Below are 18,418 nucleotides of genomic sequence, written 5' to 3'. Positions count from 1 at the left end.
GTAAATGAGATTAGAATTTATTTTTTAATGGTATGTGTCACAATCTGGAAATTTTCACCTGAGCACACATTTGATTCCAGCATTTTGCAAACCTTTCATCAATTCAAGAGAATCTCTATTTTTACGGCTTAATAATGAGAAAGGTCAGTTTTTTCAATGTGAGCCTAGGCCTAGACTTGGACTTTTTCGGAATAAAATGTTCTAGGAGGCTTAACGTATGCCTTTTAAAAATGTTCATTCTTTGATTCAGTAACTCCTATTACAAAAGTCTTGTCTAAGGTTTCAAAAAATCAGAATTGAGGAAGAACAATAAAAAGAAGTTTATTACAGCATGAGTTCTAATTTTTTAAAAAAGGAAACATGAGGAAACTGGTTAAGTAAATTACAGTATAATTTTTTATAAAACAATTCAGTCATTTAAAGTTGTTTTTATAGAAAGCTTTTGTGACATGGGAATATTAGGAGAAAATGCAGGATAAAACATTTATATTTACTATGACCTTAACTCTACAGGATTGTTAGAAAACACCAAAAGTTACTACCAGTGATGTGTCTGAGTGCTAGTACTGCAAAGCTTATTCCTATGTTAATATACTTTAAATGCCCCATAACGATCACGTATTATGTTCACATTCAGTAAAATAACTACTGAAGGAGTGTGTCGCCCAGGCTGTCTAACGCCACTACTCATGCTTATGTAAGAGACTGTAACCTTCTGGGGAATTCCACACCCGCAGTCCAAAACACCTTAGGTTCCAGGGGTCAAACAACAGCACACACTAGTTAGTAGCTTGCAAAGGTTGTGCGCCGAGGTGGTGGGAAAATGCCGAGCTCCGTGCCTTGTCTGCATTGCCAACCCTCATTCCCAAAGAGGAACTGACCACGCGCACTGACGCGCACTGACCACGGGCTACTCCCTCCCTATTCGGTCTATTGAAATTATGGGCTTGGCAATTGTCACATTCCCTTCCAACCAACCACGACCTCCAAAGGCAATAAACCTGCCCTTCTCGGGCGCCCTAAACGCTTTTTCTTTCGGGAACCGTGGTTCCCTCCCAGCGGAAGGTGGGCTCGCGCCCAGGGTGGACTCAAGCCCACCCCGGCCTCCGAGAGCCGCTCAGTTCAAGGAAAACCAGGTGAGGAGAGCTGCGAGGGCCGGAACACTCCCCTGCTGCCAGGCGAGCCTCTCAGAGAGCCCCAACTCCGGGCTCAGGCCCGGGAAAGCGGGCGGCGGAGCTCAGGCTCAGGACCCGCGTCGCGCACTCGCAGGGAGCCAGCCCCGCCGGAAGCCGTGGGGACCACTGCTTACCCGGGCCCCCAGCGGGTGCTGTCATGGTGACGGACGCGCGCCGTCTGCGCAGGCGCCGAGCGGTTGGCACCCCGCCGACAGTCACCCGCGGCGTGGACTGCGACTCCGAGATCCCAGAGCTGTGCGGCCCCAGGGCGCGCAGGCGAGGCCGAGCCGGAAGGGCGGGGAGCGGTGCGCAAGCGCAGTTTCGCCTGCTCAGTGGCCGTGGTCCGAGTGTCGCCTGTAGCGCTACCCTAGGCAAGACCACAGCGACGAATGAAGCCCCGAGATGGAAAGCATTTGCAGGTGTGGGGCACGAATTTCCAAATAAGTTGGATACATTTTCTTTTTAATTTTAGTAACATTCTAGAAAGGGTATAATTATTACTCCATAAAAAAGAGTGTTTTTGCACATGGATGCTTAGATAACTTAAAGTTTTCTCTCCCCTTCTCCCTCTCCTACCAGGGTTCACTCAGAAAAGGCTCCGCAACTCGGATCTCTCTCCCACTGCCTTCCTAACCCGCCTGACACTCCCTGCTTTCTGAAGCCAAGCTAAGGCACAAAGAGCGTCTTGGGACTCAGACTGACCTGGATAAGCAACGTGGCTTCACCGTTTTCAGCTTCTGCAATTCGAATACAACTGAAGCTGCCAGCTGTAAAACTGGGCTAACAATACATCGCTTGACAGAACACAAATGGAGGCCGTCTTCCCCATCCCTTCAGACTTTAATATTTTTAAGTCTTTCTAGACTTATAATCATTTTATTTATCCTCAATCAGGCCTTTATATTCTCTGGATGTTCTCCAGGTTAATCAGAAAAGATTCCTACACTTTTAATGACATCAATTTTGAGGTCATTACGTTAAAGTTTTTAAATTTTATAGAACAGATCAATAGCATAGAGGAAAGGGATTGGGAGGAGGGGAGAGTATCAGGAAGTACTGGGGAAGAAGTTTTCCAAATTATGCCAGCTCCATGTACGAACGTAACAAAATGAATTTCACTTTTATATATAAATATAATCACTAATTAAAAGAATAATAGAAGAGAGATCAGTAGAGTAGAGCGAGCAGATTGGAGAAGGGAGGAGGGAAGGGAAGGCAAAGGCAAAGGAGAATGAGATTGATGGAAATATCTTATGTGCATGTGCTAATATAGCATAATGAATCCTACTGTTACTTTTAATTATGCACCAATAAAAAGTAAATAAATAAAAATTTAAAGTTTCGCTTAAAACTTTAACTTAAAATAGATTTATTGAAATATACAAGTGATTTGCGTCTGTTACATTTCTGTAATGACTAATTGTATATTTAAAGTGCACAATTCAGCAAATTTATAGTATTCATAGAGTTGTACAACCATCATGGCAGTCAACATGTGAACATTTTCATCACCCCAAAGCAACATCTATCACCACCACCCCGACCCCCCGACACTCACACACACTCCCTAGGCAATCACTAACCTACTTTCTGTCCCCATGAATTTGCCTATTCTGGACATTTTTTCTAAATGGTATCATATAATAAATGACATTTTGTTTCTGGCCCCTTTCATTATGCATAATGTTTCCAATTTTCATCCGTGTTTTAGCATGTATCAATATTTTCTTCTTTTTATGGTGGAATAAATTCCATTGTATAAAACTAAACTGAGGTAGGATAGAAAAAATAAAGAAATAGCTAGAAAGGCAACATAAATGAAAAACAAGGAAAGAATATTTTATTTTAAAGGACAATCACTCTCCAAAGCACACTCTCTCCTATGCCTGTCACTCCAAAATTTCTGGGAAATATGTACATCTGAATTACCACAAAATCATTCACTTATGATAATTAACTTGTACACTGTTCATTAGCCCAATAAATATATTAAGCAAAGAGAGATGGGATTTTTAAAAAAAACCTTTCCGGCATTATTTGTTGATCAGATAATGGAGACCATGTCAGCTGAAGGATCCTGAGAATGAGCAGACCATCAGAAACCATTTTGAGATCCCCAAAGTGATGTTATTTTTACATACCTTTCCAAACCCATTCAAGTATATGGAAAACAACAACCCGCGGGGAGAAAGGAGGACAGTGGTTCCCAGAGAGAGAAGGAAAACAATGGGCTTTGAACTTTCACAACTGCCCCCCCTGACTTGGGCTTTGAACTTGCACAACTGTTCCCCCAACTGCCCAACCAATGCATTCTGCTATGATTCAAGTCTCACTTAAACGCTATAAAACCCCTGTGTAACCAGTTGTCATTTTCTTCCCTGAAAATGTGCCATTCCGCTGCTTAATAAAGGAAGCTTTGCTGATCCGTTGAGGTCTGACCCCTTTTTGGTTACTTTTGCCTTCATTGTGGTGCCTGAAGCCCAGGAATGAGAGTACTGGGGTCTTTACCCCTCCCTGTCCCAATGAACCTCTTTCCCGAGAGTCATGTTAAATGACTGATGAGACTTGGGAAGTGACCGTTGATCGACTCTTCTCCAAGGTCAGGGAAGCCCCCAGCCATGGTTCCTGTGACTATGGCTGAATTCCCAGACTGACCCATCACACAGTCTGCAGTCCACTTTGGTTAAACAGTAGCTGGTATATGATCCGAAAACTGACCTCATCTTTGGGTTAGGTTTCTGCTGCCTTATTGCTATGTGATGGAGCAGGGATCCATATCAGGTCCTTTATTGGTGTTGGAGGCATCCTCCTTCTAAGCCTCTCCTCTCCAATCTGTTCCTTCTCTGACACATGTAAGACTTCTGGATCAGAGACCACTTTTTTCATTTTGTTCCTACTTGCAATACCGATCTTCTCATTCTTCAGAGACGTAAGATCCCTTCCGGTCTCTTACAGAGGTGCCCTGCCCAAGACCTCCACCAGACCCCAGGCTTCCCCCAACCCTGAGATTGTAGACTGGCACGCCCTCTGTTTTCTGGTGGAACTGCTGTCCAGTGACATCCTTCAAAGGATGCTTTGATTTCCACCATCACCCCAGTCAAACCTATCCAACATGGGAGCTCCTATCCCACAGGAGTCCCCCTTAGGTTGTCTCGAAAATAATTTTAGGAACCTCTGCCTCATTAGGCTTAGTACTCAGATCTGGCCACAATATAAATTAGACAACCTAAGTGAATAGTCTGAATTCAGAATTTGGGACCTTCAGTCCAAAAATTCTCCAGGATTTGGACAATTTCCTCCAATGAAGTGGCAAATGGTCTGAAGTTTCCTATCTCCAAGCTTTCTCTTACCTTTGCTCAAAACCCTCATTAAGTCAGCCCTGCTCTGCTCTACAGTTAGTTTTCACTGACTCCCCACTTGATAAGCCCCAGCACTCTTCTTCATTTAAAGTCAAGAGGTGGGGGTTTCAAGATGGCGCACTGGAGGGTGACTGCATTTCATGTTGCTCCAGGACTCAGGATTCAAGAAGAGGAGATATTGAGAGACTTGGGACCAACTCAAAGCCGCCGGGTGAGTCTCTCCCATTGGGGAGGCGTCCCAGATGGGGCGGTAGTCCCGGAACACAGGGAACTTTGTGAAGTAGAGTTGCCCAACGAGACACCCCTCCCCCCGCTGGAGCAGTGAACTCAGACAACTGGGATCATCGTAGAGGAGGCTGCTCAGCACAACACTTGGACTCGGAGCAACCACTGGGGCTCCGGGCGACTGCCCAGAGGAGGAGCTGCGTGGCGAGCGATGGATCCTGAACACCGGGGGGCTGCCCGGAGGAAGAGGAGGAGCGTGGCGGGTCGCATGGATTCGGAGTGACTGCACCAGGGCTCCGGGCAGCAGCTCAGAGGAGGAGGCAAGTGGTGCGTTGTTTGGGCTCAAAGAGACCGCTCCTGAACACCGGGGGGCTGCCCAGAGGAGGGTGCTGCGGGTTGCTTGGTCTTGGAGCAGCAGCACCAGAGCTCTGGGTGGCTGCCTAGAGGAGGAGGCATGTGGCGGGTCGCTTGGACTCAGAGCAACCGCTCCTGAACACCTGTGGGGGTCTGCCCGGAGGAGGAGGAGGAGCGAGGCGGGTCACTTGGACTCGGAGTGACTGCCCAGGACTACAGGTGGTTGGTGGAAGGAGGAGGCGCACAGTGACTTGCTTGGACTCCTAGCAACTGCACCGGAACACCGGGCGGCTGCTCGGAGAAAGAGGAGTGTGACAGGTCACTGGGACTCGGAGCGACTGTACGGGGCTCCAGGTGGCTGATCAGAGGAGGGGCCGCATAGCCAGGCGATTAGGTGCAGAGCAGGGTCCCAGGACCTAGGAGGCTTCTTGGTGGAAGAGCCACACAGAGACATGCTTAGGGGTGGAGCAAAGGTTCCAGGACTGCAGGGAGATTCTCTGAGGAGAGGCAGCCTAAGGAGACTCGTCTGCAAAGGATGAGGCTCCCAGGCCCAGGAGGTAGGTCCGGGCCCCTGGGAATGTTGCAGAGGAGGGCAGCCCAGCCCAGGCAGTAGTTGTGGATTGAGGGGAATGTTTAGGAGGGGAACTGACCAGCGAGACCTCCCCACCGGGTCAGTCTTCCCTGCCAGGTGAGGTTTTCCCACAAGGATGGTAAAACCAGAGACACAGGCACAAACAGGCCTTGCCTCAGCCCGCAGCCTAGTTCCCCTTTGGATGACCATTGGTCAACAAGTAGAGGCACCTCTGCCCACTAGCAGGGAATATACCCCACCTGAAGGCCACCACCCCTAGAGAGGCAGCTTCCTTGTGGAGCACCACATTATAAACTTCCTCCAAGACTTCAGGCTACTGAAGACTAAGAGGGGATATACTAGAAATCTTCAGGGACATTATAAGTCAATAGAGGCTCTTTCCTTTTCCCCTTTCCCCCGAGCGGACACGTTTTGTCCACTTAGAATAAAAGTTCCTCGTGTGAGACCTGTATCTGCGGAGCGTCTTTTCTGGGAGTTATTGACGAACCAAAACTGCCCCCCTTTACATCTAACTAACATCTGGTGCCGAGAAACCCGGGATGGGTGTTTTTTCCGCTGACTAACCAAGCGGAACCCCATCCAATTGCTCCTGCGCCCGCAGATTCAGGCTCACCTTCCATTTACCTGGATGCCCAATTTTCTGCATACAACACCGGACTCCAAAATTGGTGAGTTCCCCTTAGGCAGGCCCCTGACCATTTAAACACATCTCAGCTACCTGCAGCTCCACCTGCAGTCCACTGCAGTCCCCCTCCTTATTAAAAAGCAGCCAGCCCCAGCTCCCTCCGCCGGCTTGCAGCCTTTCGCTGTTCGCCCTGCGGCTTCATCTCTCACCACCCTGCGGCTTCACCCCTCGTGGCTCCTGCCACTCAACTGCCGAGGTGTGGGGGTACCTCCTTGTCCTCATAATTGGTCTTAGTTGTTGGGTGGATGTCTCAATTTTATGGTGCTGTGATTCTTTCTCAGGGTTTGAAGCTCACTCACTTCTGCCGCTGCTAGTCCCTCTCGCTGCCCTGCGGCTTTTTTCTCCCCCCTCTCGCAGCTCTCGCTCGAAATCCTGGTCAGGTCTTCAAACCCTCTCTCGGCTTTTTGCCCGGTTAAACAGTGATTTCGGGTGACGACCTAATCATTGTTTTTAACCTCTCATTGCCTGGCACCATGGATTCTGGGACGCCAAATCCACTACCCAGGTGGGTCTCAGATTACCATGGAATTCAAAACATCCAACCCAGCAAACTCACCCCTGAGATTAAATCATCTCAAACCCCTTCACCTATTCCCTGAAACAGAGCTAAATTGTCCTTTAGATAGTAAGTCAGAATGGTCTATTTATGACACCCTAAATTCTAGCTTTATACTAGGTAAAATTGTATGTCTAATTATGCTAGTTATAATTAAGTACATATGTGGGCAACCTGGTGAATGGAAAGGAACTTTTCCCCTTCTTGTTTTTCCTTTCTTTCTTGCTAAACCTCTCTTGGCTTCTCCCCCACCTTTTAACCCTTCTTTCCCTTCCAAGTTCACCTCATTCTGTTTCTCCTTCCGCTCCTCCATTCAGCCCTCCAAGTTCCCCAACCATGCGGTCTGGTACACACATTCTAGCTCCTTTACTGGAGGTGGCTGACATGGAGGGAGTAAAACCTAAACACGTTCTCTTGGCTAATTCCTTATTTTCAAATCTTTTCTTATCTTAGCTCCCCCTACAGACTCAAGAAATTAAAAGGTCCTAAGCATCAAGTCTCTGCTAGAGCATATTAGCCCCTTTCAGATTCAGATCTAGTTAAGGGTTACATTGAAATGTAAATGAAGAAAGGCTCAGTAGGAGACCAGTTTCAAACCCAAGAAAAAAAGTGTCCATTTTAAATTTTTCCTGGGCTACAACTCAGAATACTTTTCTCCCTTTCAACTTTTCTCTCCTTCTTATTTTCTCATGCTTTAATTAATAACCATTATCATTTTTCTTCCAGGACTTTATTTTTCTTAAGTGCAGTATTTTTAAGCTCACAATTTTGATCCTACAGACCTAGGTTAATGATTTTTGATCAGTTCTTTTTATCCAACTCGAGTTATTTTTGAACATCTGTTACATTGCAATGGAGATAAATATTACAAGGCCTTTGCTTTTGTGTTAAATATAAGCGCGCATAAAAATTAAATTTTTAAAAATGGATCCAAATATTTTTAATTCACGTGATTTAATGAGGTTCAATTTAAATTGGGTATACTAATAAAGTAAAATGTCCTTAAAATTAACTCACAAGTCTCTAAGTGGTCAAACTAATAAAATATTAATGTTTATACAATGTCTAACATCAATTTTTCTACGAATTTTCTTCAACAGAAAAGAGACAGCAAATACTATTGGTACACTTGTCTAATATCTTGGTTTTTCTACAATAAGATGAGTGAATTGGAGTCAACATGTATGGAATTACTCAAATGTGTTTGTTACAAACATCTAATTAATTTATAAGGTTATTCCATGGAGTAACATACTTAAAAACATTATTCTTTGTATATTAAATGTGTTCATATTTTCCAGGTATACAAGCCTTTAAAGCAGAAAATTTATCAAGCTGCTGTTCTCCAAATTAAACTTGTCTGTGATGGTAACCCTATCATTTAATATTCTGTTATAGGACCTGTCATCAATAGGGTATATGTAAAATGACATTTAAGAAAGAGCGTAATATGCAGTGGCAAAAATGGGACTCAGCCAAAATTCAAGATAGCTATTGCACAAACTGAATGTTTTACTGTTGGTAATTCTATTTTGTATTTTCCTTGTAAACTCTAATTGTTGCCTGATCAATATTTTGCAGAAGTACTGCTTCAAGAGCAAACACCATAAATTAACTTGGAATAGTAAGCCATCACCTATAGAACAGATAACGTAAACCCCAATTAGATAAAAGGGGGTAAATAACTGTAAAGTTATAGACATTAAAGCTAAAGCCCAGTACTCTTACTTTATGACTGGTGAAACTGACTTGCTTGATGGTTAAGATCAAACTTAAAGATAGAAATTAAATACAGAGGCCAAGAAAAACTCCATATTTGTGTCTTGCCCTCAAAGTCAGCCTGAACCCAGGAAACAAGAGGACTTCTCCAAAAAGCTTTGCAACTCTGGGTCACACAACCTCCTGAGCAAGGAGATTGATGAGACTGCTAGAGAAAAAGCGACTCAGTGCATCTGCTGCAGAGAAGGGTAATGGAAAAAGGGAGACATCCCTGGCACTTTCAAGGAAAGTCACGTCATCGAGAAGGCCCTGCCTAACCAACTGCACTAATGGAGCTAAGAAACTGCTCTTAAGTTCTCTATGAGTTACCCCTGTGGAACTTAGCTGACTCTTTAACAGACAGGAACAGGTCACTTTGACCAGTTTGATCTTAAACACCTAGCAAATCAGTCAAAACCAAAGTATAGCCATTCTTGGGCATTTAAAAATAATAGTAACTATCAAGAGAAACTGCTAGAGTCAGAAGTTTTTAGTCAATTTAAGGCCTACAAACACAAATAGGCTTAATCTATGTTTGCTAGTACTAAATGTTGTGTTCACATTCCTGATGACCTAGACAATGTTGAAACTCCCAAATGAAGGCCTGTACTCTCCAGCCTTTGCTAGGCCTTGTTATGGGAACAACTTCTCAGTTCTTCCACCCCCTCTTCCATGTCAATTAATCAACTTGTATTGCAGAAATATCAAGATCTCACAAAAATTGGAGCATGGCTGCAGATGTGCCTCCAGGATTGGAGCCTGGCTGCAGATATGCCTCCAGAGAAACTATCAAGTCTCCAGTTCTTCCTGTCACAATGATACCAGCTCTACGTCCATACCCCAGCAGGAAGTAATTACAGAAGACTGACCTTCATCCATGTACCCCCCAAAAATTTTTTTTATAAAAAAGGAAATGGGGGAATGTTAGGTATAAAGCCACCTTTTTCTCTCCCGCTACAGGCATCACCTGTCAATCTGTGTTAAGTCCGCCTCTCCCGTTACAGGAATTTCCAGCTTACATCGCTGTAACCTTCCTGCCCCCCCCTACATTACATTCCAATATGTCATTGGTCCATCAATCAGTCTGTAATAATTCTCCTCCGTGATTGGTTCCTCCCAGCCCGTGAAATTCCAATACAAGGAACCCTGCGCCATATTTTCGACCCTCATTCCCTTTCCCCTTTCCCCCGAGTGGACACGTTTTGTCTGCTTAGAATAAAAGTTCTTCGTGTGAGACCTGTAAAAAAAAAAAAAAAAAAAAAAAAAAAAAGTCAATACAGGAAATCTGCAATATCTTAGCGGTTCACTGATACCTGAACAATATGAGAAAGCAAGGGAAGAAAATGCCCCAAACAAATCTAGATGTTACATCAACAAAATCCAATGACAGCACGGCAGAAGAAATGACAGAAAGGGAGTTCAGAATGTACATAATTAAAATGATCAGGGAAGCAAACGATGAGATGAAGGAGCAAATGCAGGCATTGAATGATCGCACCAATCGACAGTTAAAAGAGCAAATACAGGAACCAAAAGATCATTTCAATAAAGAGTTAGAGATATTGAAAAAACACCAAACAGAAATCCTTGAAATGAAGGAAACAATAAACCAAATTAAGAACTCCATAGAAAGCATAACCAATAGGATAGAACACCTGGAAGACAGAACTTCAGATATTGAAGACAAAATATTTAACCTTGAAAACAAAGTTGAACAAACAGAGAAGATGGTAAGAAATCATGAACAGAATCTCCAAGAACTATGGGATATCATGAAAAGGCCAAATTTAAGAATTATTGGGATTGAGGAAGGCTTAAAGAAACAAACCAAAGGAATGAACAATCTATTCCATGAAATAATATCAGAAAATTTCCCAAATCTGAAGAATGAAATGGAAAATCAAGTTCAAGAGGCTTATAGGACTCCAAATACACAAAATTACAACAGACCCACACCAAGACACATTATAATGAAAATATCTAACATACAAAATAAAGACAGAATTTTAAAGGCTGTGGGAGAAAGAACCAAATTACATTCAGGGAATACGGATATCAGCAGATTTTTCAATCCAGACCCTAAAAGCTGGAAGGGCCTGGAACAACATTTTTCAAGCCCTGAAAGAAAATGGATGCCAACCAAGAATCTTATACCCAGCAAAACTTACTTTCAAATTTAACAATGAAATAAAATCCTTCCATGATAAACAAAAGCTAAAAGAATTTACAAAAAGAAAGCCAGCATTACAGAACATTCTCAGCAAAATATTCCATGAGAAAGAGATGAAAAACAAAGAAGCAAATCAGCAAAGGGAGGAATTATCCTAAAGGAACTGTCAAATAAAGAAAGAACCTAGTCATGTAAAAAAAAATAAATAAATAAATAAAATTTAAAAAATGAACCAAATGACCGTGAATACAAATTATATCTCAATAATAACCCTGAATGTTAATGGTCTGAATTCATCAATCAAAAGACATAGACTGGCAGATTGGATTAAAAAGAAAGATCCAACAATATGTTGCCTGCAAGAGACTCACCTCATAGAGAAAGATACCCATAGACTAAAGGTGAAAGGATGGGGAAAAACATACCATGCACATGGACTCAGCAAAAAAGCTGGAGTATCCATCCTCATTTCAGATAATGTGGACTTCAAGCCAAAGTTAGTCAGAAGGGTCAAAGAAGGACATTTCATACTGTTTAAGGGAAGCATAAATCAGCAAGACATAACAATCGTAAACATCTATGCCCCAAACAGTGGCTCATCCATGTATGTCAAACAGATCCTTCTCAATTTCAGAAACCAAATAGACTATAACACAATAATACTAGGTGATTTTAACACGCCTCTCTCACCACTGGACAGATCTTCCAAACAAAAATTGAACAAAGAAACCATAGATCTCAATAACACAATCAATAATTTAGACTTAACAGACATTTATAGAATATACCATCCAACCAAGAGCGAATACACTTTCTTCTCAGCAGCACATGGATCCTTCTCTAAAATAGACCATATATTATGCTACAAAGCTAATGTTAGCAAATACAAGAAGATAGAGACACTACCTTGTATTCTATCAGATCATAATGGATTGAAGTTAGAAATAAATGAAAGAGTAAAAAACAGAAAATACTGCAACACCTGGAGATTAAACAATATGCTATTATATGATGAATGGATAACAGAAGATATTAGGAAGGAAATTAAAAAATTCTTAGAGGTAAATGAGAACAAAGAAACATCATATCAAAATCTCTGGGACACTATGAAAGCAGTACTTAGAGGAAAATTTATTTCATGGAGCGAATTCAATAAAAGAAGTAAAACTCAACAAATAAATGACCTAACACTACAGCTAAAAGCCCTAGCAAAAGAAGGACAGACCAACACCAAAAGTAGTAGAAGACAGGAAATAGTTAAACTCAGAGCTGAAATCAACAAAATTGAAACAAAAAAACAATTGAAAAAATTGATAAAATAAATAGTTGGTTCTTAGAAAAAATAAACAAAATTGATAAACCTTTAGCCACACTAACAAAGAGAAGACGAGAGAAAACCCAAATCACTAAAATTTGGAATGAACAAGGAAATATCACAACAGACACCATTGAAATACAAAACATAATTAGAAGCTATTTTGAAAATCTATACTCCAACAAAATAGAAAATTTTGAAGACATCAACAGGTTTCTAGAGACATATGAATTGCCTAAACTGAATGAGGAGGACATACACAATTTAAATAAATCAATTTCAAGTAATGAAATAGAAGAAGTCATCAAAAACCTACCAACAAAGAAAAGTCCGGGACCAGATGGGTTCTCAGCCGAGTTCTACAAAACCTTTAAAGAAGAGCTCATTCCAATACTTCTCAAAGTATTCCATAAAATAGAAGAGGAGGGAACCCTCCCAAACTCATTCTATGAAGCCAATATTACCCTGATACCTAAACCAGACAGAGACACATCGAGGAAAGAAAATTTCAGACCAATATCCTTAATGAACATTGATGCAAAAATTCTCAACAAAATTTTAGCAAATCGCATACAAAAATATATTTAAAAGACAGTGCACCATGATCAAGTGGGTTTCATCCCAGGGATGCAAGGTTGGTTCAACATCAGGAAATCAATAAGTGTCATTCACCATATCAATAGATTTAAAGTCAAGAATCACATGATTATTGCGATAGATGCAGAAAAAGCATTTGATAAAATACAGCACCCCTTCATGCTGAAAACACTAGAAAAAATAGGGGTAGTGGGAACATTCCTTAACATTGGAAAGGCCATCTATGCTAAGCTCATGGCCAATATCATTCTAAATGGTGAAAAACTGAAAGCATTCCCCCTAAAAACTGGAACAAGGCAGGGATGCCCTCTTTCACCACTTCTATTCAATATCGTCCTTGAAACTCTAGCCAGAGCAATTAGAGAGACCAAAGATATGAAAGGGATACGAATAGGAAAAGAAGAACTCAAACTATCCCTATTTGCTGATGATATGATTATATACTTAGAGGAACCAGGAAATTCCACCAGAAAACTTTTAGATCTCATAAGTGAATTCAGTAAAGTAGCGGGATATAAGATCAATGCACATAAATCTAAGGCATTTTTATACATAAGTGATGAATCTTCAGAAAGAGAAATTAGGAAAACTACCCCATTCACAATAGCCTCAAAAAAAAATAAAATACTTGGGAATCAATCTCATGAAAGAGGTGAAAGACCTCTACAATGAGAACTATAGAACACTAAAGAAAGAAATTAAAGAAAACCTTAGAAGATGGAAAGATCTCCCATGTTCTTGGATAGGAAGAATTAATATTGTCAAAATGGCCATACTACCAAAAGTGCTATACAGATTCAATGCAATTCCAATTAAAATCCCAATGATGTGCCTTACAGAAATAGAGCAAGAAATTATGAAATTCATCTGGAAGAATAAAAAACCCAGAATAGCTAAAGCAATCCTTGGCAGAAAGAGTGAAGCAGGGGGTATCGCAATAGCACATCTTCAAATCTACTACACAGCAATAGTAACAAAAATGACATGGTATTGGTACCAAAATAGAAAGGTAGATCAATGGTACAGAATAGAGGACATGGACACAAACCCAAATAAATACAATTATCTCATACTAGACAAAGGGGCCAAAAATATGCAATGGAGAAAAGATAGCCTCTTCAACAAATGGTGCTGGGAAAATTGGAAATCCATATGCAACAGAATGAAACTAAACCCATATCTCTCACCATGCACGAAACTAAACTCAAAATGGATTAAGGACCTAGGAATCAGACCAGAGACCCTGCATCTTATCGAAGAAAAAGTAGGTCCAGATCTTCAACATGTCAGCTTAGGACCAGACTTCCTCAACAGGACTCCCATAGCTCAAGAAATAAAAGCAAGAATCAACAACTGGGATAGATTCAAACTAAAATGCTTTCTCTCAGCAAAGGAAACTATCAGCAATGTGAAGAAAGAGCCTACAGAGTGGGAGAAAATCTTTGCCAATCCTACTTCAGATAGAGCACTAATCTCCAGAATCTATAAAGAACTCAAAAAACTCTAAACCAAGAATGCAAATAATCCAATCAACAAATGGGCTATGGAAATGAATAGACACTTCACAGAAGATCTACAAGCAATCAACAAACATATGGAAAATGTTCAACATCTCTAGTAATAAGAGAAATGCAAATCAAAACTACCCTAAGATTTCATCTCACCCCAATTAGAATGGCGATTATCAAGAATACAAGCAACAACAGGTGTTGGCGAGGATGTGGGGAGAAAGGTACACTCATACATTGCTGGTGAGGCTCAAATTGGTGCAGCCACTCTGGAAAGCAGTGTGGAGATTCCTTAGAAAAGTTGGAATGGAACCACCATTTGACCCAGCTATCCCACTCCTTGGCCTATACCCAAAGGACTTAAAATCAGCATACCAAAGATATAACCACATCAATGTTCATAGCTGCTCAATTCACAATAGCCAGATTGTGGAACCAACCCAGATGTCCTTCAATTGATGAATGGATAAAGAAACTGTGGTATATATATATATATATATATATATGTATATATATATATATACACACATACATACAATGGAATATTACTCAGCCATAAAGAATGATAAAATTATGGCATTTGCAGGCAAATGGATGAAATTTAGAATATCATGCTAAGTGAGATAAATCAATCTCAGAAAACCAAAGGATGAATGATATCGCTAATAAGTGGATGATGACACATAATGGGGGGTGGGAGGGGTTAGTGTTAGGGTTAGAGTTAGGGTTAGGGAGGGGGGCAAGAATGTAGGAAGGACGAACTGTATAGAGGGAAAAGAGGGGTGGGAGGGGTGGGGGGAAGGGAAAAATAACAATGAATCAAACAACATTACCCTATGTAAATTTATGATTACATAAATGGTATGCCATTATGCCATGTACAAACAGAGAAACAACATGTATACCATTTGTTTACAATAAAAAAATAAATAAAATAAAATAAAAAGAAAAGCAACCTAAAAAAAATAAATAAATAAAAAATAAATTCAAGAGGTGGGTTGGATTCCCCTTCACCCAGATATTGGGAATGTCAGTCCTGACTTGCTTCAGTTTCTTTCTGTGGGAGAAATTTGGTGCATAGGACAGAGGAAGGCTTAAGACAACTGAAGGCAGTTGTCAGGGCCATTCCCTGTGCTGCATGAAGGTCCTACGTCCTGAGTTAGACCCTGACAGCCCTCAGGGGTACCAAATATCAACCAGTATAAGCTTCTGTTTCTGATTGCTTCTACCCCAATTTTATCCATACTGCCTGCCTCTTAAATAGGGATCCATTATGAGAGATTCTCAAGATAGAGCTCCCCTAGCTTTAAAATAAGATTCCCCTCATTTGGCAAGAAAAAGACCAGAAAATCTGTTCTCACTTAATTAGACTACCTCTCATCTGTCCTACTTCAGGAATCCAAATTATTTTCTCTAGTGGAGATGTTACCCAGAGCACTAACAGGCTTGCCTCCTACTTCAGTTTGAGGAGCATAATATGAGATCAAGGTCCTGTGATATATGAGGACCCAAAAGGACAAAGGGAACGTGTAAGAAAATTTAAGGACACAACTAGTAGCAAATGTCCTCCATTAAATTAAAAGTTAACCACATTGAGGATAATTTTTTGAATCCAATCCTGGCCTGAATACCAACTGGGAAACTGATTGAGACCAAAAGGAAAAAAAAGTGCCACTTTTAAATTCAAGTAACTTAGGGGACCTAAATGACTGCCTCTCTTATCTCCTCTTGGCAATCTACCATGCTGCTTTCTTAACAAGTTGCTCCCTAAATACTACATCACAGGGAGAAAAGGTGGAATGATCTCATATGTACATGTCTTCTTTACCCTGAGAATCCTTACCTGAGGATTTCAGAGCTCTCTAATTCTTCTAATATCTGAACTGATTCTAATCTAAGCCAAAAGTGCACTCTGATCTAATAAAGGTGTTCTGCATGGCCATTTACTAATTATAGCTCACTTATGCCTAGCATTTCCAACTGCACAGGCCTCTGTATAATGTGAAAGTCTGATAAGCTCTATTTTAATTTCTAACTATTTAAATCTAAGAGGCTATAATAAACATCTGTAGTGTTGCATCCTACCTGTGGAGATCTACCTACAAACAGCTACAAGATCTCTGTTTCCTGTCTGGTTTTTATTATTATTTTATTTTGTTTTGGGGTACCAGGGATTAAACGCAGGGCATTCGATCACTGTGTCACATTCCCAGCCCTATTTTGTATTTTTGTTTAGAAACAGGGCCTCACTGAGTTGCTTAGCACTTTGCTTTTGGCTAAGGCTTTTTTGAAGTCATGATTCTCCTGCCTGTTTCTACAGCCTCTGGGATTACAGGCATGTGCCACCATGTCTGACCTTCCTGTTTTATGTACGTGTGCACACCTGTGTATCGTGTTGTTGTTTCTACATAAGTACTTACATATATCATTTACATGTATCAAAATTTGCATATAGATAAAAGAGCGCTCATAAATTAAAATTTAAAAGAAAAATTGATCTAAATGGCCTTAAAATTTTCAACTTGAATTATGTAAACAGATGAAAATAAAGATGTCTTTAAAATTACTAACTCACAAGTTTTCCTAGGTGTTCAGACAATTAACAGAGTATTGGTTTCTAGTAAATGTCTAGAATGTAGTATCAATTGTTTCTAGGATTTTTCTTTAACAGAGAAGAGATAGTTATTGTTGTTAACTACACTTGTCTGATATCTTGGCTTTTACAGTTAAAAATGAGTAAATTAGATTTAACATCAACATCAATGGGATTAATCATAAAAATGCTTGTTAGAGGAGATATCAACTGCTAAAAATAAAATCAAGTACTCTTGACTTCTTAAATTCCATGAGGTAATATATTTAAACATTAAATGTGTTTTTATAAGTTGGTAAATGAAAAAAAAGATTGCTTTGTTTCTAGTATTCACTAAAGCAAGGTTACTAAGAGTTAAAGTTCTAACAGGTGCAATTCTATATGCAAAGAGTCCAAAAATTTCAGCTGTGTTTTCAATTTAAGTACTGTAAATAGCATAAATTATTTTATCTTATGAAAAGGAGCAATTGGAAAAATTCAAGAATTTTATAAGGAAGACTTTTTCCTAAGGTCAAATATTAATGTACTGATATAAACCAAAGTTTAATCCTGTACAGGTTGAGGTAACAAGGATTTCTTAGAACATTAATCTGCTGGCTGTGGTTGTAGCTCAGTGGTAGAGTGCTTGCATAGCACATGTGGGTTCAATCCTGAGCACCATATATAAATAAACTAAATAAAGTTATTAGAAAAAATTAATCTGCTCTTATCTCTTCTGAATTTTCCCAAATGTACTCATATATTCCAAGTATATAAGTCTTTAAAGTATAAGGTTTAGAAGAACATTTTACCACGCTGATGTTCTTCAAACTAAAGTTTAAAGTAAAGGTTCGGGATTATAAAATATGTTTCTTGGTTCACAGTTATTATATGAACTCAATATGTTTTTACTCTTGTTAATTTCATTTTATATTTCCCTTGTAAATTTTAACTATTATCTGTTGATGACTTACAAAAGTACATCTTCTAATATAATAACCTGAATTAATTTGAGGTAATAAACCATCTACATTGAAAGTAAATCTTAATACTCTTACTTTAAAATTAATAAAATTGTCTTCCTGGAAGTTTAAGACCCAAACTTGGAAACTACAAGAATTATACACACACATACACATCTCTTGCCCTCTGAGGTCAGCTCTAAGGACTTTTGACTCTAAGCCACATGACCTCCTGAATCAGGGGGATCACTGAGACTCTGGAAAATGGAAAGCCAACCAGTGCACATGCTGAAAAGAGGAGGGTCATTGGAGAAGGAGACATCCCTGATGCTTCCAAGGGAAGTCACATAATCAAGGAGACTCTGACCCATCCTGGAAGATGGTACCAAAAGAACTAAGAAGCTGCTCTCAAGTTTCCCAGAGTGGCTCCCTGAGAGAACCCAACTGGTCCTTAACAATTGATAGGAATGAGGTCAGTATGACCAGGTTGGTCTTAAACACCTAGCAAAAAAATTATAACCGAAGTACAGCCATACCTGGACATTTAAAAGAAGAGACAATAGTTCTTTGAATGGAACTTAAGACATACA

General features: G+C 40.4%; 1 protein-coding gene across 2 annotated transcripts in view; it reads right to left on the bottom strand.

Annotated features, from left to right (window-relative positions):
* Fam151b (family with sequence similarity 151 member B) overlaps positions 1-1,486 on the bottom strand; it is a 44,217-nt gene extending 42,731 nt beyond the window's left edge. The window contains exon 1 of one of the 2 annotated variants that reach the window (XM_047556521.1): positions 1,310-1,486. In XM_047556521.1, coding sequence (XP_047412477.1) covers positions 1,310-1,334 — 25 coding nt within the window. In that variant the 5' untranslated portion in view covers positions 1,335-1,486. The remainder of the gene's footprint in view (positions 1-1,309) is intronic. The other variant, XM_047556520.1, reaches the window with a different exon arrangement.
* Positions 1,487-18,418: the final 16,932 nt, after the last annotated feature.

The sequence above is a fragment of the Sciurus carolinensis genome, chromosome 6 (genome assembly GCF_902686445.1).
Source record: "Sciurus carolinensis chromosome 6, mSciCar1.2, whole genome shotgun sequence".
Classification (NCBI taxonomy): Eukaryota; Metazoa; Chordata; class Mammalia; order Rodentia; family Sciuridae; genus Sciurus; species Sciurus carolinensis.
The sequence above is the reverse complement of the archived record's forward strand: the minus strand, read 5'-3'. Positions and strand labels throughout refer to the sequence as shown.